At 37.5% G+C, this 21,916-nt stretch overlaps 3 protein-coding genes across 5 annotated transcripts; 2 read left to right on the forward strand and 1 right to left on the reverse strand.

Moving 5' to 3' along the window:
* The first annotated feature begins 49 nt into the window (after positions 1-49).
* LOC122538110 (osmotic avoidance abnormal protein 3-like) lies at positions 50-8,414 on the forward strand. Of its 3 annotated transcripts, XM_043671881.1 has the most exons (7): positions 50-200; positions 1,903-1,974; positions 4,299-5,077; positions 5,169-5,867; positions 5,972-6,471; positions 6,563-7,045; positions 7,727-8,414. In XM_043671881.1, exons 2-6 carry the CDS (start codon positions 1,903-1,905, stop codon positions 6,970-6,972), a joined length of 2,460 nt encoding a protein of 819 aa, XP_043527816.1. In that variant the 5' UTR covers positions 50-200; the 3' UTR covers positions 6,973-7,045; positions 7,727-8,414. The 3 variants fall into 3 exon arrangements, with proteins under 3 accessions (XP_043527816.1, XP_043527818.1, XP_043527817.1); XM_043671883.1 differs by lacking the exon at positions 50-200 and having other exon boundaries at positions 1,913-1,974; positions 2,914-5,077; XM_043671882.1 differs by lacking the exons at positions 50-200; positions 1,903-1,974 and adding an exon at positions 2,709-3,131.
* Positions 8,415-12,420: 4,006 nt separating this feature from the next.
* LOC122538101 lies at positions 12,421-20,931 on the reverse strand. The gene is made up of 2 exons (XM_043671864.1): positions 20,718-20,931; positions 12,421-12,727 (listed from the first exon to the last, which is right to left on the reverse strand). The coding sequence occupies exons 1-2, from the start codon at positions 20,729-20,731 to the stop codon at positions 12,421-12,423; spliced, it is 321 nt and encodes a 106-aa protein (XP_043527799.1). The 5' UTR covers positions 20,732-20,931.
* Positions 16,511-20,136, forward strand: LOC122538112 (ATP-binding cassette sub-family D member). The gene is made up of 8 exons (XM_043671884.1): positions 16,511-17,634; positions 17,724-17,965; positions 18,086-18,463; positions 18,536-18,630; positions 18,695-18,878; positions 18,956-19,053; positions 19,119-19,796; positions 19,903-20,136. The coding sequence occupies exons 1-8, from the start codon at positions 17,075-17,077 to the stop codon at positions 19,948-19,950; spliced, it is 2,283 nt and encodes a 760-aa protein (XP_043527819.1). The 5' UTR covers positions 16,511-17,074; the 3' UTR covers positions 19,951-20,136.
* Positions 20,932-21,916: the final 985 nt, after the last annotated feature.

The following is a 21,916-nucleotide window of genomic DNA, read 5'->3' on the forward strand; positions in this document are numbered from 1 at the left end:
TGTGATTTTTCGAATGAGCGCAAGTCGAGCTACGAAGGTATTAGTAATTCACAAGATTGGAACTGAAGCTTGTCAGTTCAGGTGTGCTTGTCACACAGTACACTGTATGTCTCGAATTATTCCTACGTGGCACATGAGGACGCGTATTTTGACAATTATAGGATAACTCGTATGTCGAGGAAGAAAATACGCTTATTGAAGTGAGTAAGACTTTAATTTTATTAACCTTAACTTTCTATAAAACTTCAGAATCATTATGAATTGTTTGTGATTGTTTGCTGACATTTTAATTGTTCTATTGTATTTTGAATACGTATATATTTATAGCCAATTCATATTATCTAAGAAAAACTCTGAATATATATTTGAAATTGAATATAATAAATACTTGCACGCGTAGACAACGTTGTAAGATGAAGTTAAAACACTTGCAGAACTTGTAAATTTTATAAAGTTCAACGAAGTACATTTAATAAAGTATATTATACTTAATTTTATTAAGTATATTATATTAAAGTATATTTAATAAAGATAACAAGCGAAAAAAGTTTGTATAAAATATAAACCGAACGAAATGTTATATAAATCTGATTACGGTGAATCTAAATTTTCCTTTTATTAGATAAAATCGCAATTTACTCGGTTACAAGGCCATCTTCTTATCTATGCTTTGTAATCAGAATTCATCTATGCAAATACAAAACGTAAAGAATGTATAATACATTATACGTATGTTAGGCTTATAGCTAATCGTTTCTATCTCATCCTCCGCATACTATGACATATAAATTACAAATTGTTGCTTTTGTACTTTTTAAACTAATACAATCTTTTCTTTATACCAGTGCATCAACGTATATGATTGATATTACCCACACGCATTTACGAATCTCCTGCACTTGACCTAATTGTGTTTAATTTGATTTACATTTCGCCTTTATGTTTTATATTAATAACGTCCGAGATAAAATTTGAGAGTTGATCTTCAAGAGTTCGTAAGAGCTGTTAATTATATTTACGCAAAAATGATAATCTATTAATTCATTAAAAAAAAAACCGGTCTACAGACGTATGACTCATCCAATTCATTTGTGAACACGTCTATTTCTAGTCTATTTATTATTCATTTTATGCCACAAGAAATAACATGAATCTTGACCGTTCGACTGATACTTAAAGTTGAAGGTCATAGGTTAATTCTGTACTGAAATTAATTCATATTTTGTACGTTTTTATAAAGTACACACAAGTACCTGCAATCATACGTTCTCGAATTTGTGAAAATTGTTAATCCTCGTTGCTCTCGATCGAGCAACATTCGGTCATTTCACATTTAAATACAATACTACGAAGGCTGATCGCGTACACAGAGATGGGTGTAAGGCTGGGACACGCTATAATTCGGGGTGATTCAACGCGTAACCGGGTTCAAGGGCAACACACACATTCCATTGGCACATGAATGGAATACTTGAGCAAAACGCAACCTGCTCTTGTGAAACACGATATCGACTTGCGTCGATGGCAGTGATATCGACAATTGTACGAATCACTTGTGCTTAAAATGGCAAAAGAATCAATTGAAGCGGCGATAACGATTTTCTAGTGAAAATTGTCCATAATATTTATATATATGGGAACGTAGCTCAGATTGCTGGATAAAAATTCGGTGACAAGAGGAACTCATGTTACTCGTAACTTGAATCAAAGAGAAAAATCTTCTCAGCTTTATACTTATTGTTAGAATGAAAATTGACGCCAACTACAAACGCCAGTTCTGAGCTTTTCGATTGTACAATTATGTATGCATCTTTCCCAGAACGATCTGGCAGAGCAAAGGCTGAAGGCAGCATCTGGCAAAGTCTCCCACCATCCCTCTAATCTAGATTCATTTATTTTTAGATGAGCGAGTCGGTGAAGGTGGCGGTGAGATGCCGACCGATGAACGCTCGCGAGTTGCAACAGGGATGCAGGGTACGTTCATACAGACAAACTGGATGAACACACACACACACATACACACAGCAGCGCACACTTCTGAATTTCACGCCGCATGCATCATGTGGACATTGTCGGCCAATACAGTGCACCTCTCGCTTTTGTTTATTCGTAACGAAAGTATATAGAAAAACTTGTCATTGTTCTATCGAGCGCGTTGTAGCCTAGCGACTAGGTCAAAACACGCAAACCGGCATGCACCGACGCTGCAATTTTTCTTTTTTTTTTTTTTTCCACTGGAAAATTTCTTACCGAACGATCCTCCGCGAGTCTTTACTTTTTGTCCAAGTTCATGTAACGAATGAGTTAACGTTTGAGCTTGACTGAAGCGGACGAAGTTTGTTCATTAGTCTTGAAGATCTCTCCATTTGTATAATAATTTGTACGTAATTTCGTAATGTTCGAGTTCACAGCTTCTTTTTAACGTCGTTCTCATGACTAGTTATGGCTATTGGATAATTACGTTGTTTACAAACTTGTCTTGTAATGATTTGTTTAAGCAAATGAATTTTTTAACACGTTGGAGCAATTTGTCTTTTTATATACACAATACTTGAAATGATTTTCCAGACTGGTTACAGCTTTTCATACGATGTAATAATACAAGGTTCTTTTCTTTTTCTTCTGCAATAATAGTTATATTTACTTGAATATATATACTTGAGTTTTTAGTATTCTTTTTTTGATTTGGATACCTTTAATCTGAAACTTTCTTTTTTCTGCTTCGTAAGAGAAATATCGATCAGAAATGAATTTGACACAGCGAAAATAAAATAGAGAAACCTGCTTTTGCTTAATTTGTTGATGCACTCTATTTTCTTTCTATCCTGTACAAGCCAAACGAATCTAAAGAAACAGCGAATCATTGTTATTGTACGAGTGAAACTAATGTGTCCGCATACTTATGAACGATAGCGTATCTACCGTGATCACACGCTCGTAAGTATCTTCGTACGTACGTAAAAGTTCTGCCGGCACGTAGCGTGCACGTGTTACCCCGTGTGGCAGTGTGTCAACCACGTGTGTCGTCATGCACGTACGTGAAAAGAGAGGAAAAGAAACAAGGAAGAAATAAACTGTGGCTCACCATCGATTTGGCATATATTCCACTCCATCGATAAGCACGTGAATACGTACGTATAAACTATATTTGCACGTATGTAAAAGGATGTGTGCAACGACACGGTTCGATACCTACGCTATCTATGCATCGTGTATGCACCGATCAGCTTAGCGTGCCTACATTACCTTTTGAATATATTATGGAATAGTAAATTTAATGACGACTTACGGGTGCACGATGCTCCGTGATACGTAGCCACGGCGTACGTTGATGGACGTACGATGAAAGTGGAGAGGGATTTCAAGTTAACGGACGGGAATATAGGTTCTCCTCTGTTCTAATTAGATCTTTGCCTTTTTACACTTTTTACGTGAAAGCGTGGATCGTCCAATAATTTTATGGCACGTAGAAACATAAATATATACGGGAAAATAGAAGAGAGAATTATTAGGTCACGTGAAATAGCAATTGAAAGTTGAACTAGATCTTTGAAAGTGAAATCGCATGGCAAATGAAATAAAATGAAATTGTACAGATAAATGAAAAATATTTTATAGTGCTCTTTTAAAATACAGCAGCAACGTATAGGGTGACGATCTCTAATGAGAAGCTCTGTTCGACAAAAAGAAGTCGCAATTGCGTTTCATTACTATTTCTGCGAAATTGAATCGATAACAGTATAAACTATTGCTAAGCTGACGTTGCAAATAACAGCCACGTTTATGCTTAATACGTTCACAGTGTTACACAACATTTCTTATTGATCAAACGACTGATTTTTGTAGAAAAGTGATAAAAATGTGCGATAAATGTATTTCGCATTCGTTCCAATGCGAATTATTCTTAAATTACAAGACCTCTCTGTCGTTTAATTGACGAGCCATGAAAAGGTAACGACGACTGATCTGAAAGACGAGATACTCTCAATTTATGCTGCTGCGTCAACGTTTATGTACGAATTATACGAATATACGAAGAACATGATTTAAAACATCGTACAAGGCCTCGACTCAAAAAAGAAAAAATAAATTGTAAACCTATGAGAACCTATATTTCAAGTCAGACAAACTTAATTATCATCAAACCGAACATTGATGAAACAAAAGTTATACAACGTTTTGAATACCCCAAATTAAATTTTACAGTTTCAACAAGCGATGCTCGCTTCTTCAAACTGAAAAGAATATCAATTCATTTACAGCGTGATTCACTTACTGATTCTCTTTCATCTCCGTAGAACGTGGTGACAATCGATCCTGCGTCGAAATGTTGCACACTCGAATGTCCAGCAGCCGGTGGAGCCGGAAACGGCAAGGTGTATCAGTTCGACGCCGCCTTCGACCCGCAATCAACCACGGAATCCGTCTACGAGAACGTTGGCTCGGTCATCGTGGAGGCTGTATTGGACGGCTACAACGGCACCGTGTTCGCCTACGGGCAAACAGGCTGCGGGAAGTCGCACACGATGCGAGGATTCATCGAACGGGCCTTGGACCACATCTTCGAGGCCACGTCGACGGCCAGCGCGCAAATGCGATACCTGGCCTTGCTCAGTTACCTGGAGATCTACAACGAACGATTGAGAGACCTCCTGCAGGATGGCGCGAGCGACATGCTGACCTTGAAGGAGGACCCGAACCGCGGGACTTACGTGGCTGGAGGTTTAAGGGAGGTCACGGTGAAAGACGCGGCCGAGTGCGCCCGACTGGTCGAGCAAGGCGACAGAAGAAGAGCGGCTGCGGCGACTAAAATGAACGCGGCCAGTTCGAGGAGTCACGCGGTGCTGACCTTGTCGTTGGAAACGCTGGCCATCAACGAGGAGAACAGTAAGACTGAGAACACGGTGAAGAGAGGTAGGCTTCATCTGGTGGATCTAGCTGGGTCCGAGAGGCAAGCGAGGACCGGTGCCACCGGAGATAGACTGAAAGAGGCAGCTAGCATTAATTTAAGCCTTTCCGCGCTGGGGAACGTGATCAGCGCTTTGGCTGCTGGTCATGGGAGGCATGTGCCGTACAGGTATGGATTTAAAAGTACACCGTCGATCGCACAATTGCTAAATTCTTTTTTTCTTTTTTTTTTTTTTTCTTTCAACATTCCCTGTGTGCAGAGACAGCAAGCTAACCAGGTTACTAAGAGACAGCCTCGGTGGGAACGCAAGAACTCTAATGATAGCCTGCGTAAGTCCCAGCGACGTGGATGCTGAAGAAACTCTGAGCACGTTGCGATACGCGGCCAGAGCACGATGCATCAAGAACAAGCCCGTGATCAACGAGGATCCAAAGGACGCTTTGCTGAGGCAGTATCAACTGGAGCTGCAACGTCTGAGGAAGCTGCTCGAGTCGAGCGATCAGTCACTCGTGAAGGAGATCCCCGTGACAGAGGAGTCGACCTGGAACGAGCAGAGTGTCAAGCAAAAAAGATACACCGAGGAAGTAGACAGACTGAAGAAGGAATGTGAAAACTCGAATCTGTCTGCTCAGAAGCTTCGAGAGGAACTGGAAGCGCTGAAGGTTCGCTACGAAACTGGCACCGTGAGTAACGCGAGGCCGAAGCTCGTTCCTCAACAGCCGATGGACGAGCAGGACCTGGAACGCGAGGAAAGACGAAGAAAGAAACGGGAGGCGGCCATGCAAGAGGTGTTGAAGAGGCTGGAGAAGTTAACTATAGGAGGAGAGGAGCAAGGGAACGCTGAACTGAGAAGACGTAGGGAGAAAAGGAGGAAGAAGCTGGAGGCTCTTGCTTCGGCCTTGGAGACCAGCGCTCAGGAAGGAAATGGAAGTGTCTTCCAAGTCTATGGTCAACTTAGGTTGGTGCTTAGACGGAATTTTTCTTCTTCATTTAAACTAACTCTTCTTTGCTAACTAAAAGGAATTATACTCGCTTAAAAACTGTCGTATCCTTGCGTCGTAGATCAACAGAAGACGCGCTGAAGCGAATGGCGAAACGAGCGAAGCAACTGGAAGCGGAAGCAGCCGATCTTCAGGCTTCCTGGGACGCGGAGCGACGTGACCTTTTGCGAAGAGAGCTGCTCACCTCTCAGATATGCGACGCGATGGTTCCCCATCTTCGGCCAGGCTGTCCGTTTCGCGACGTTGCTAGCGTGAGAGCCGCGGCTACTTGGTGCGACGAGCTCGGTCGTTGGAGATTGCCGGATGTGTCGCCGCACATTTCTCTTCCTCCGGCGTCGTTGGTGCCTAAAGACGGTATACAGTACAACATCATGGCTTCCAAACCCGATCTGAACAACAATAGCAATAACAAGGACAACGAGGATGAGATTGGCAACGAGGCTGACAACGAGGAGAGCAGCGAGCAGGAAGATGTGAAGAAACCAGACATCGTTGACACGTACTTCCGGCGGAATAGGATCGACAAATTGCTGGCTCACGTCAGAGAAGCAAAGACCTTCGGTAAGGTCTGAAACTTTTACGAGAGACTTTGCACTTACTTTAAATTGGCAAAAATTTTAAGAAAATTAACAATCCTAATGCGTGTTCGCAGAGCAGTATAGTCGGCTCAGCAAGTCGGGCGGTTCCGAGGATGCCATCCCGTTTGGAGGCAATCATCTTCAACTGAATGCCCTAAATCTACAAAGTAGCGCGCCTGTGATCGGCGACTTGGACAGCTACAAGCTGACTCAACGTCTGCCAACCGGACGAATTAGCAGGCCAGGTTGGATGTTGGAGGAAAACTCGACGAACAGTAAGAGCTCTCAAACGATAAAACGGAATCCTCCTCGAATTTTGGAAGCGTTGCCCTCGTATCCGCAAGGTACGAACGGTGCGTTTAAGCCTGGCAATAAATCCATATCGGACAGACTATCCGATAAACTATCGTCGAGATTCATTCACAACCAAGTGGACGATAATCATTCGACGTTGGTTGAACATGCTGGTTCCCCCATGTATTGAGGCTGAAGACACAAAAGACAGTGATAATTGATAACAGTGGACTAGGATGATATCAGTGGGAGACATGGATGAGGTACTATGCTTGCCAATCGTTGATTTTAAATCACTCTTGTATGTATGTATCATTAGGTTTGATAATATCATTTTTGTATCGCATTACTGTGATTTTGATTTTTTTCTTTTTTTTATCTAGATATTATTCAAATATTTCTTTAGCTTATATTTTCATTTATCTTGCAATATTTATGTCCTAGAGAAATTCATGATAAATAAAAGGAATAATCCCTACGTAATAGATAATCAAAGTTTTAACAACACTAGACGTAAATTGTATTGTGACGTGTTTGATTGCTGATTCAGATTCTTGTTGACATTTTATTCTATCGTGTCATCGTATACTTGTTCTTATAATAAGAACGAGTCACTCTGAAAACATTAAAATCTCCAGTGAGTCAAAAGAGTTATTAGAATAATTTGTTATTTAAATATATCTCACTCTAAGTATCAATAGATTTCCAGTTACGTAAATGTCTCAGTGTTAATATTCGTTTACATAAAAAAGATACGAAGTCAATCATTTTTCATATGTATAATAAGTATCAAGTGGTATTCTAAATATGGTTCCAACCTTCTAGATATACATATTTATACGAAATCAGTTTAATACACAACATGCAAATTAATTTCTCTGTTCATCTGTTAGATAATATCTGACCTCGCTAAAAATGACAGAAATTAAATTTCCTTGTTGCAGAAAATAGCGTTTGAAATGTGTTCCACGAACGCAATGGATTAACGAATGTTCTTGTACAGCCGGGTTCCGTACTTTGGACCAACATGGCCACGTGTGAACGTTGCTCTTCGTCATGGGAAGATAGTGATCTGACAAATAGCTGTCTTGCCTTCCACTTTCCTTATTTTTAACAACTGCTACGAACCTTAAGTGAAACATTGTTTGAAAAGTTGCGTAAATGCAACATTTTTGAATTGAAAGACATTTATTTTTTTAGAGCAAAACACCTGTAATAGTAAGTCCGAATCGTGATAATTATGGTACTTCGAATGAACAGCAACGCAGATAGAAAAAAAAAATAGCAGCAAGAGAAGAATATTTGAGCAAGTCCTCAAAATTGTCCGAAAAGGAAATTACGAATGAAATTGTATTTTCCGTTGACGCAATTGCTGTTCTTTTTAATTGTTTTAAAAATTGTTATCATCGTTCAAACGTCTGATAAACATTTACATGCCGAGAAATTTATTCTTTAGCCGTAGAATACTCTAACAGTTTTAGAAGAAATTAATTGCCCTCGCTGAAATGTTATTTTCTCTTGCATATGTCGCGTCTTCAATCAGCAAACTATTCACGAATATTTTATGTTAAATTTATGTTAAACCTCGAACTTAAATATTCAAATGCTTGCTACCAAATGTTAATGTTATTCATATTATTTTCATCGTTTTTTTGTTACCGTTCCTACTAGTATGATAAATCGGTAGTTAATGACAGAAATGATTTACATTTACATCGCATTTATGTTAGATTAGATACATAGATACATACGCGTAGAAATATTTATGCGACGTGATACCCGTCGATCGATCAACTTTGCCATTGGCACAAAGATATCTGAGCGGTTAAAATAATACAAAAATATATTGGCCAAGATTGATTTTAATCCATCGTATATCTCATTACTTCTTGCAATTCCTTGCTATCTCAATGACGACATTTTTAATTTGTAAATCAACGAGTACACGTAATTACGAACTCAATCCCTTTCGCAAAAAAATGATTGCCCAACGATTTTACATTTAAGCAATTTACCTTTGTATAAAATTTTTGATTGACTCACACCGACAATAAATGGCCATTGGATTGTAGAATAACGAATGAATAACGATAACAATTTCCTATGAAATCTACCAAAGGCCTAAGAATTGTTGCACGCAATTCGACACACGTTTCAAGGAAATCTGAACACCGGTCGTTGAAAAAAAAAAAGAAAAAAAAAAAGAAGAAAAAGCATCCACGCGTGCAAGGGCTGGATGGATTTTGCAACCAGACACCACAGCNGGGGGGGGGGGGGGGGGGGACAGTTATACTTTCCGGTGATTTGGGCAAACCAGCAGCGAAATCTGACAGAGGAAACCGGGCTAAAAAGAAAAGAAAAAAAGAAAAAGAAAAAAGAAGTCAGACAAAAGACACGCGAAATATAAAAGGAGAAACTGCGAAGGTAGTCATGCGATGTAACCAGAGCGGTCGCGGTTGCCTAATGTTCATCGAAAACACTTTTCGGATATTAGATCCGATTCGTAGCGCGATAAAAATTCGTTGCGAAATCCGTCCGCCTCGCAGAAGAGAGATTTCAGGTGTACCGAGGCGGCGAGATTTTCACCTGGCACACACGCGCCACAGCGAAAGGACCAAAGTTTTGTAAAAGCGTATTTACCGGCGGCTCGTCTACCATAGTTGTTTAATAAGTGTGAAACTTCTTGTACATAGAACATTGTCCGACTAGGTAAGTAGAAAGAGAACGAAATAAAAAATAAAAAAAAAAAAAAAAAATGGATGAAATTGGTTAATCAACAGAGGTGTGTGTTTTGTCATTGATTTAAGTACTGTGTGTCACACGTCGAAAATCTAGAGGAAACTCAAGAGTTATAGCGTGACATAGGCGTCGATTCGCAATAGGCACTCACGATATCAAAACGTATCGGAACGGTGTCAAAGATCATATCCCACTCAAGTTTCAAAGTTCCACAGCCAGCCACACTGGCCGACTGGAGCGAGCAACTCGGAGTGGCTCTCTCCTAAAACGTTTACTTTCCAGCAAAGAGGAAACAGAGAATTCAGATGAAATTACGAGCTCGACGACGATGATTTTATTCGGATGTAAATCGACGTCGATCATTCTGCGATTTACAATTTCTTTGGAGCAAGTAGTCATTTTTTGAAGACTAGATTGACAACAATTTAGAAATTCAATTTTATTGGCATTATTTTCTTCGGACGCTATTCGTAAGATGAATTCCTTCGTAGAAGAGTTTTTTTTTTTTTCTTTGATGAAGAAAGAAATTTATCTATTTACTAATAAATCGCGGCAATTTTAATGATACTCGACGCAAAAAACACAGCTAACTACGTGCGCAACGTGTTATTTATTTTTCTAACTACGATCTTGCAATGTTTTGTAGTTGAACGAATTCAGGAAAAAAGAGTCTGAACTTTCGAGAAATGAAAAAGAACGATAAGTAAAAAGTATTTTATGAAAAGCATTTTATATTAGCATATTCTGAATATTATTGTCGTAATTACTTTGTTCGTGCGAGTCGCATTGCATTTTCCACCGATTTTTTAATTGAAGGCACGTATTACTAAGTAAACTTTTCTTGGAATTCTCTCGTCGAATATGTATTATTTTTCTCTCTGGTTTCGTTATTTTTGCTTTTTATCAATCTTCGTTGCAATCACGTCACGTCGCAATTTTTTCCTTCCTTCTATTTTAAATTAAAACAGTTTATCGTAAACAATTTTTTATCTTCTTGCATGACGAACAACTTTATGCCACCAAATGTTAACTTGTCAGCTCGTTTAATTGTTTTGCTTTACAATGTCGTTTCTATTTTATTATTCGGCATATACTGCTTTACATTTTATCATTGCCTTATTTGTATGTTTCGCTACCACGAGTTACAAAATGATGTATTTGTCTTGTGCATTCTCACAATTTAATCGCAATAAAATAATATCTGCTGACACCTATCTATGATCGAGATTTATATGTTTTGATGTTTAATGATACGATCAAGCAATGAATAAAGTACAAGTGGAAAATAAATCTAACTTTTTCTTCCTTCTTTTTTCTCTTACTTAACGTATTTATAGATATTTAAAAATAATCTTTTAGTGAATTAATTAAAAATTGTTATTTGAAATTATTATTAAGCGATTAATTGTAATTGTAAATGAAAGTTATTTCATCTTACTTTGAAATTTCATCGAGAAATGGAAATTTTTTTACGTGCCCAAGTGCTTCAGTTGAAAATAGAAATAATTAACAGTTCCGAGCTTACGAAATGATGGCTATAAATTTGGCAATTCTATACCGAATTATTGCAAAATAAATATTTAGAAAAATTTAGAAAAAAGTAAATACGTAGTAGTAGTTAGAAAATATCTCTGTAGCTCTGTGCTTACTACATCCTTTATATAATATTTCATAAGAATTCACAGAAGTCTTGGTACAAAAAATACTTAAAACGAAACATATTGCCAGTTTAAAAAAAAAAAAAAAGAAAGAACAGTATGGATGTTAAGTATGCATGCATTAAATTATAATAAACATTCAAATAAATAGGCAATACATCCAGGAAATTCTCAACAAAGAACAAGTCCTAAAAGAATACCTCTTTTTTTATTCTACAAGTAATAAAAATCCTGAGAGAACAAAAGCCACGTTTCGCTTTGGCTAATAAATCGAGATTTGTAATTATTCGTGTTCAACTGAAACGATCGTAAAAACTTAGTCGAAAGATGCAAAGGACTCCGGCCTGCTCATTAAACGCGAACATTCAGAGAGAACGAAAGCGAATGATGGAAGAAACCTGCTCACTGTATACACATAACGCCGCGATGGCTCACTTTTACTTTCTCTGTTCTGTACGAAACGCAAAACAGCGTACGCGAGGCTGGTAAAAGCCGAAAGGAGCCCGCTTTCGCTCTCGTCCTGTCCCGAGACTTGGCCATCTCTTTCAAAATTCTTTTTCATTCGTACAGATGAACACGATTCGTTACGATGAACACGTTTCGTTTCGACATCATTCGCGACAGCAGTCATCCAAGGACCAGCCAGCCGAACAGACTTTTTTTTTTTGTAGACTTGTAATAATGTTATTTTTGAAAGCTGCCAATTATACCCTCCCCCTCTCCATAATAAATTATAGATACGCAAATATGATGATTTCGCAAATGCACGTACGAGTAACTTTGGTGGATTTTCCTTCAGTCTTATCCAGCCTTGCGTCGATCTTACTGACTTCATTTGCTTGCACATTTTAACTTCTAAATTAAATTTAATTAAATCTAACTAAACTAAACTTAATGTTTAATGTAACTGCCACACTTTAACATCTGAATTTAATTTAAATTGAATTAAATCTTATTCTATTTAATTAAATTAAAATAATAAATTAAATAAATAAAATTAATTGAAATTAAATTGAATTAATTTAATTTAACTAAACTAAATTTAATGTGTTACGGCGCAGCGCGAACGGTGAACGATAGCTGCTATCCGCTTCGTTGGGCTTTCTCTCGTCGTGCCTTTTACAGCCGCCGGAGAGATGTTTTTATGAATGAGGACGAGATGTAGAATAAAATACTTATATTTCGCTATTGTACAACTGTTGATTGTAATGAATGTGTGTTACGAGTCGGAAGAAGGCACGCTAAGCTCTCCTCGTGACTGATGCGGAGTCACTCCTCTGATTGACTAACTGCTTGTGACTGACTCTTGCTCTGTGCTGCCTGAATCTACGTGACTTTTTAGAAAATGGTACGAGACTTCCTGGCGCCGGCCAAGGCGCTTTGTTTCCTAGGCTGGGCTTTGTTTCTGCCCTACCGAGTCCTTCCACATCCTGTCTCTCTCTCTCCAAGGCCAGAGAAAGTGTCCTTAGATGAGAGTATGACAGGACATTTGGGCAGGATCGAGGCTTCTTAGGAATTGACCTGGCTGACGCCTTGGAGGGTTCTGTTCTGCGCCAGAACATAATGTTTAATGTAACTGCCACATTTTAACTTCTAAATTTAATTTAAATTTAATTAAATCTTATTTCATCTAATTAAATTGAATTAAAATTAAATTAAAATAATAAATTAAATAAATGAAATGAATTGAAATTAAATCGAATCAATTTTATTTAATTAAATTTAATTTAATTTAATGTTTAATGTAACTGCCACATTTTAACTTCTAAATTTAATTTAAATTTAATTAAATCTTATTTTATCTAATTAAATTGAATTAAAATTAAATAAAAATAATAAATTAAATAAATTAAATAAATTAAAATTAAACTGAATTAATTTTATTTAATTTACTAAACTAAACTTAATGTTTAATGTAACTGCCACACTATAAAGGTACATCTATACGAATGAAAAATATTATTGTGAAACATTTCAAAAATCAAGACAAACTAAAAAAAAAAAAATATAACTTTTCACGTTCGATGGATTGAAATTAGCTTTCAACTTGAAAATTATTTTCCAAACACGTTAGGCACTCTTTCAACTGTTCAATTAGGTTGCAAAAGACAGAATGGACTAATTGTAAGTTACTTCCTGTGTATTTAATTCTTTATCATCGTGAGATTGCAAATTATGGAATTGAAATTCTTTCCTTCCAACGCGTTAATTTTAATGCCACATGCATGATACACCTTATCATTGCCTTCCTTTTTTTTTAAATATGTACGCTCAATCAAATCTAAATAAGAGAATCGGAACAATGAAATTGAGTGTGAAATTGAGCGTATATATCTTTCGTAAAGTATATATATATTCACTGCAGCAGTGTGCTGAACTGATAAAGATAAATGGCTAAAATAGGAAAATTGCCAGGGCTACGTGAACGCGTTAAGTGGTTAAATAAACTTCGACGAAAAGCAAAAGTACATTTACCCTTACCGTAAATCATAAACGTGCTATTGTCGTACACAAAAGTGGCTACGAAAAGTATTATAAGGCGAATACCTTTATTTCTATGTGTAAGAGTGCTGAATTATACGAGATTTTAACATATAGCATCAAAGAAATTATATGTAAATGCTGCGGTAAATAATATGTGAAAAAATTCCTCACCGTATGAAAGATTAATCAAGTTGCAATTTATGTCATGAATTGTAAGTACGTCTGAAGTTCAACGTTTTCCTGCCTTTCATTTTACGTCTCTACCCTGTCCTCCACGAACGTTTAAATCGCAGAGAACAACGCCGCTCGATGCAGGAAATATCGGCATCGCGTAATACGAATCAGAGCAGAACACCGACCTCATTATTCTTCATATTTCACATGAGATCCGCTGCTACGCCGAGCCTATCTCACGAGGAAGACAAAACTTGAAATTGACATTGTGCGACCGCTGAAGCTGGCTTAAGGAACTTTTTCTTTCTTTCAAACCGGACTTTCTACAACATGTGATTTATCACACAGATGGATAACGAGTAACGATAAACTTGAAAACGAGTATGCTAACATTCTTGAATCAGAAATGAGAAATAATTATAAATAATGGAAGTGTGGAAACCAATGGAAAATTTAGGAGCAATAACAGTATTTGCAATATATTGATAATTATATAAATAAAATCGATAATCAGTTGTGAATTGTACGGCGCAATTCATATCTTGTTTTTATTTCATATCTTGGATTTATTTTTCATATCAATTGAAACCGAAAAGAACGAGAAGTAGAAAGTAGATAGTAATAGTTTTTGTTCAAAATGTCCTTTCCATTTCCCACCAGTGTTACAGTCATCTTTCTCAGGGGTCAAATGACTCACCGACGTGTGTTTATCAAACATTATTAAGATAAAATTCCTGATGGACACGATTAGCCCCGAAAATATTGCAATTAAATGTTGATGAAAATCAGTTGTCAAGTTCTAATTAATGATACTGGAAATTTATCTAATTCTGAATTTTCTTGAACAATGATTACTTTTTAAATAATAATTTTTCTCTACTCTTTAAAGGAGTACTTTTTAATAACACCTGTTATATAATCGAATAAAAGTATGAATAAACATTCTAGCATTACAGATGTAATTCAGTACTCAATATTGAACATTTACAAGCTGTAATGGAAGACTAATATCTGTTGACACTACTGACCCAGAAATGTTTGCTGATCTAGAAAACAACAAACATTTCGTCGATACTGCAAGAATGATATTTAAACAAGAAACATTTATTATTATTATTAGGAGACTCGTTTAATTACTTTAAGCAGCATATGTAGATGAAGTCGATTCATGGAATGCCGGGGTCATTGTACACTACGTCCGTTTACATATACTACAGCTTACTCCGTATACGTATGCCATACGAACAGAAGAAAATAAAAATCTATATCCAAATTGAAATATAACTATAACACGTTACAATTACGAATGATAATAATCCAAGTCTAGCCTTCCAGCTATTCGCGTATCTATACTATTAGATTTCATTTCTTAAAAAAGCTACTACGAGACTCTGCGTGGAATGCCTGTGCCTAAAATAAGACTCAGTCAGAAGACAATAACGAAAAACTCCGGAGAAATAATGGCGTAGCTGACGCTGACATTTCGCACTTGACCATACAAGAAGATTCACGATTAATAGGGAGAACAAATGGAAGAGGAGACGAGATCATAGAGATCGTATAGACAAGATTACGAAGAAGAAAGACAAAGAATCGTATATAGTAAGTGTGTAACATATGAAAGACACGTTGTAGACTGGCTAATAACACGTTTAATATATACGTATACACAACCTTATCTCTAAAGGGAAAGAGAGGAAGGGAAATACAGTTAAATAGCGGCACTTTGATCCGCAACTGTACCACGTGTTCAAGTTTTAAGCAAGGCAAATTCCCTTCAATGTACTCATGTACAAGTACTTGCTATTGACTAATATTAAAATCTGATATAAAAAAAACATCTTCATTTCATTCGAACATCAATAATTAAAATTAATATTACAGAGTAAGCAATAAAGACTGTTTCTTTTTAATTGGAGTACCGTTATATAAGAAATGTTTATACATTATAGTTTATCAACTGTCTATACGAGAACAGAATTTACTCATTCAAACCTCTATCTTTCATAATCTACACACGTAAAGGCGTCAATAGCCTCACAAAGCCCTTTAATCAAGAATCACAATCCCAACGAAGTGTGCTATAAATAGAAGCGATACAGCCCGATCGTAAATTAAGGCATTAAGAAACAATACCGATTGATATAGCCGCACCCAGAACCGCATACATTTTGGGCTACGAGATTTATTTATGAATTCATAAATAAATTTGCAAAGTTAGATACTTGTTATTACTTTTGCGAAGTTGGAGTTCCCCCCCAAAAAAAACGTATCAAAACTACACGTGTCGTCCACACTCGAAACATATATATATAAATTACAATATATGTACTATATATGAATTAATATAAATTAGAAAATTACGTTTAAAAATATACCTTGGAAATTACGATTACTTATTATCTTTTTTGCAACGTATTATCTTTATTGTTCGAGAGGCAGATAAAGATAAAATCGAGAAAAAGAATGCTCTTGATCGGTTCGGCACAAAACTCCGGTTAACAATTCAACAAGAATCAAGGATGGCAGCATCATCAACGTAGTACGTGTAGATAATGCTACACCGTCGTATTTCACCGTGGTTGCCAATCGTCTGCTTGCCAAAGTGTCGTGTACAAAATGACCCGTTAGGTTAAGATCGGTACGGAATTAACGGAGCTAACCAAAAGTGTACGTTCTAGTGTATTGGTGAAGACAATAGCTCGGTAGAACCAGTGACGTACTTCGATCTATGAGCTCGGATCCAAGTTCAACGGTAGACATACATAAGTCCACTAGTCACGGGTTTTAACTGCTGTAGTGGAGAGGGTCCAAAAGAGAACGTAGCGGCGGTCTGCAAGAGACGTGACGAGCAGTCGCCAGCTGGTAGCCGGTCTACGTGGATCGAGCAGTCTCGGCCGGAGAGAAAAAGAGAGAGAGAGAGAGAGAGAGAACGTGTGCGTGTATGTGTGTGCGTGTGCCTTCCTTCTCTTCTTTTTTTCTTTTCCTTCGTACGTACGCAGCGCTACGTACGTGCACACGCAACAGAGCGACAAAGCGCGTGTGGTTTGGCTGGCAGTCACACTCGCGAGGAGAGGAGAAGAGAAAGTGGCCGTCACTGATAACACCACAATGAGTAACCATCGTCGTTGACGATCAAAGAGTCGAAACAAATCGTTTCAATTAAAACGACGTTCGGACGTCGCGTAGTACTTTCTACGTCGCGAGACGCTCCGATGAGAGCGTGCCTTCGGCAGAATGTCGTTGGTGCTTTCGAAACTGATAAACAAAACGTCCACCAAATACGGTATCAGGCAGGAGCAACTGATACGCGGTATAGTCGGGGTCGCGACCACTTTTTACTTCATCAAGATCGGTTATCCACTGGTGACTTTCGCGCTGAAACAATATCAAAAGAAGAAGAAACAAGCCGAGAACAGCGTGCAAGTGGGAAGCAGGCAGAAGAATGACAGTAGCAAGGCTAAAAGTAGCAGGTCGAGTAACAAAACCGGGAAACCAAGCGTGGGCTTGGACCGGGAGTTCATCAAACAGCTGATCGAGCTGTTGAAGATCATGGTTCCCGGATGGAGAACGCGCGAAGCCGGACTACTCACTTGCGCCACTTTGACATTGTTAGCCAGGACGTTTTTATCGATCTATGTGGCCACTTTGGAAGGTCAGATTGTGAAGAGGATCGTTTTGCGAGACGTTCGAGGATTTTCTTTGATGCTTGCGAGATGGTTTGCTATAGCGTTCCCTGCTACGTTCGTTAACTCGGCTATTCGATATCTAGAGGGACGATTGGCTCTTAGTTTTAGGTATTTACACGAATGACGTATTTTGTAGTCTGTGTTATTTTCGCAAAATTCGCAAACGAGTGTCAAGTTTTGCTCTTTTGTTTTTAAAGAGGGCGCCTGGTGGAGCATGCTTACAAAATGTATCTAAGTCAACAGACCTACTACAGAGTAGCTGCATTAGACAATAGACTTGGAGGTGCTGAACAAAGGCTAACTGACGATTTGTCTGAACTGGCTAGTTCTGTGGCACATTTATATTCAAGTTTAACCAAACCATTGTTAGACTGTGCATTAGTCGGCATTGCGCTTATTTCTTTCTCTTCCAAGATGGGAGGAGCAAGAAGGATATATGGTAATACAATTAATAAGTTGTAAGATGAATAATGAGGCTTTGATCATTTGAAAAGCAAATTGAATGACATACCAATATGTACCCAAGGTCTCACTGTACTGTTATACTGTATTGTTACAGGACCACTACTGTCATCTGTGGTTATTGCCCTAACTGGACAGATTCTACGTCTAGCTTCTCCTAAATTTGGCCAATTAGTAGCTGAGGAAGCATCGAAACGTGGAACATTAAGAGAGGCACATGCTCGCATCAGTGCTCATGCAGAAGAAATTGCATTCTATGGAGGTCACTGTACAGAACATCGATACTTAACTACTGCTTACAGATCTCTTGTTTCACATTTAAAGAGAGTGTTAGCCCTTAAATTTTGGTACGTGATATTGGAACAACTGCTCATGAAATACGTATGGTCTGGCACTGGACTTTTAGTTATTGCCATGCCTCTTCTTTATACCACAGTCACATCGGGAAGTGCAGCTTTAAAAGATGATAGTGATGGTACGTAAATACTAATTTAGAATTCAGTTTCTAATATGTAAGATATTAATAAGTTTATTTCTTTATAAATAGGCGGAGTGAGTGAAAGAACTCGATACCTGACTACTTCTAAAAATCTTTTAAGTTCTGGGGCAGATGCCGTAGAAAGACTCATGTCGTCCTATAAGGTAAGATTTATAATTACATCGTATTAAACTGCTTGGAAAGTAAAATTAATTTTATGTACTATAGGAATTAGTGGCATTAGCAGGATATGCAGCACGAGTTAGTGAAATGTTAGATGTATTTAAAGACGCTGCATTATGTAAATACAGAAGAAATATTGTTAATAATCCATCGAGAATAGCAAATGATACAACTCATTTAGCTGTAGAGAATATAATTGAATTGAAGGATGGTGCACCAGTGATAAAAGGTAATTTTTCACGAACACATGAGATAACAATATTTTGAGCATACTCATTGATAATACATAAATAATATATGTAACAGGGATTGTACGTGAAAGCACAGATGGCAGTATAAGCTTAATCGATGTGCCAATAGTTACACCAAACTGTGAAGTTATTGTACCTAAATTAACTATTCATGTAAGTACATCTGAATTTTTAAATCACAAAAAGAACGATTACTTTTACAGCTTTAACTTTTGCAGATAAAACCAGGAGACCATATATTAATTACTGGCCCCAATGGCTGTGGGAAGAGTTCAATGTTTCGTATAATCTCCGGCTTATGGCCAGTGTATGGAGGCACTTTGATAAGACCAACAGAGAATTATTCTGCTAAACGAGAACGACCCGCCCTGTTTTATATTCCCCAAAAACCTTACATGACGGTTGGTTGCTTACGTGACCAAATTATATATCCCTCGGAGTCTCAAACAGAAGACTGCTTGGACGAAGAACTCCTCAAATTGTTAGACGAGGTTGATTTACGAAGTCTGGCAGAAAGAGAACCGGAAGGACTGGATGCTTTTGGCGACTGGGACTCCACCTTGTCTGGTGGCGAAAAACAAAGACTCGCGATGACGCGTTTGTTTTATCACGCACCGCAGTATGCACTGTTGGACGAATGCACCAGTGCCGTGAGCCTCGAGGCTGAAGGAGTGATTTACGAAACTGTGAAAAGGAAAGGCATAACGTTGTTAACTATCACGCATCGCGTAGCATCTCTCGCGAAATATCATAAGCTGCTGTTACGCTTCGACGGAGAAGGTGGCTGGACTTTTGGACCGTTAGATGCGAACGGTACAGCACATCTAACGACGACTCAAAGTTACGAACAAACCGAGCAACACGAAGTGAAAGGAGGCCACTATCAGATGTTACATGTACGTTCGCCTGTCATTTTTTGCCGGTTCAATATGAAACGGACAAGCATGTTGCAACGAGCATGTACCAAATGTACATTTCAATACTAATGGTTTCTGTTCGCAGGATCTCCGTGACATTCACAAGGAGGACACAAAAATTGGCATTAGCTGAAAGGACGAAAACAAGTTACTTTGTACTCTAGTGAATTTATGTAGGAACTTGTCCGTTTGTAAATAAATTCTAGTTAACGCGTTTTGTACAGCTGTCCACAAAGATTTTTAAACAAATATTCTATTTTTGTATGAATAAACGTGGCTATTTAATGATACAAAGTATAAATAAATGTTATTCGAGTATTTATATCCTGACATTTCCTTTTTATTGCCTGTTTATTTATTCATTTTACTTATTTATTTTTCTTTACTATATAAAAATGTCACTTTCATTATTTTGATTAATATGTAACATTTATTTATTTATATTGTATATGAACACTATTACTTCTCAATATCACTTTTGCACACATTAACAAAGCAATTTTTATAAAACGACAATGCAACCAAACAAAGATTACAAATTATTTATAATACAAAATTAAATATTTAAGATAATAATATAAAATTATAATAATTTAAGATAATTATAAACTAGCTATCAAAATGATAATAAAAAAACTGACTCAGACAGCATAAATTAATGACAATTTTGTGATTTTCCGTTCGTTGGAAAAAGTATCCGTTAAAATTCTAACCTCAACAGAATCACTCGTGGTCAATAACAACAAAAACTAAAAATATGAAAAGATATAATTTTTTATCTACATACCCATTGTTACTTCGTGTCTATTATTTCCAGAACATTATAAATAAGATAAAAGATAATCAGAGAATGGAAACGAACAAAGTGTAAAAGTACAAAAGAAAAAAAAATGAGATTACCTAATTACATCCATAATTGACAATCTTCGTGTCACTTTAATCAATAGATAGATTCCTCTCTTATCGACTCGTGGAAAATAACTTCTTATCAACGTCAATCATTTTAATGCCAATTTACTGCTTGATCTTTGCTCTTATTACATATACCTTCTTGGAAACTCTCAAGAACACTTTCCGATTATTGAAAAGATACATTAAAATATACGAACAAAAAAATAAATACCAATAGTTGAGATAAGAAATATTTAGAAGAAAAAAAAAAAAAGGAAATGTAGGAGTGAAGAGTACGGGTGAAAGTGAAATGATTGAAGAAGGAGAGAAAGAAAAGACGCGAGCATAGGATAGGCTGGATTAAAAGCCGGATCGCGGATTAAACTTCCTTTGGCAATGGTGCAGCTGCGAGCGGTAGTGTGCTGTGTCGTGCACATTAATTTGTGCCGGACAAAAATTTAATTACGTGTGTTTCTTTGTTTTGAAGGGCCAGCAAAGGCGGCGGGGGCGATGCCAGGGGAGGGAAGACCCACAATTTCCGATGAGCTTACCTCTGGGAAACCCTGCAAACGCCAAACGTCGATACGCCCGGGAGCAGCCATCTTGGGGGGTTGTATACTTCTCTGCGACGTTCGAGCTAATGCGTTAAAGCAATTCCGGAATACTGGTGCAATTAGACGCTCCTCTTCTTCCTCTTCGATGTTTCAATGATGCGTTCGAAACTTTTCTCCTCTTCCTGTTCGCCATTTTATAACGACTGTCGTTAATACTCGGACTCTGGATATCCATGGCATTCCTAGAACCTTTACACGCTTATTTATCAAGAAATTTAAATTATAGAGCTTCGTGGTTTCGAATCGATTAATTCTTGACAAGAAAGAATGTTTATTAAATTCGTTCTTTAATAGATACGTCTTAAATGGTAGCAAGGATGAAATAAAGACATGCTACATACTTTTTCTCTGCGTTGTTTATTAAAAAAAAAAAAAAAAAAAAAAAAAAACCGACGACTACTTTTACCACAGTTGCAAGAGATAATTTGACTGCAACATCCACGGTTGGTATCAAGTTTCGTATTTTGAGAAAGGGATGAAGAAAGGCGCGATCCAGCATCTGCCGATGGTAGCCGGCTAAGAAAACAAGGTAAGAATCACCAGGATGATTAGCGAGAGCAGCATGAGCCTGCCCCGTGTTCGTAACAGTTTCCT

The sequence above is a fragment of the Frieseomelitta varia genome, unplaced genomic scaffold (genome assembly GCF_011392965.1).
Source record: "Frieseomelitta varia isolate USP_RPSP 00005682 unplaced genomic scaffold, Fvar_1.2 scaffold_961, whole genome shotgun sequence".
Classification (NCBI taxonomy): domain Eukaryota; kingdom Metazoa; phylum Arthropoda; class Insecta; order Hymenoptera; family Apidae; genus Frieseomelitta; species Frieseomelitta varia.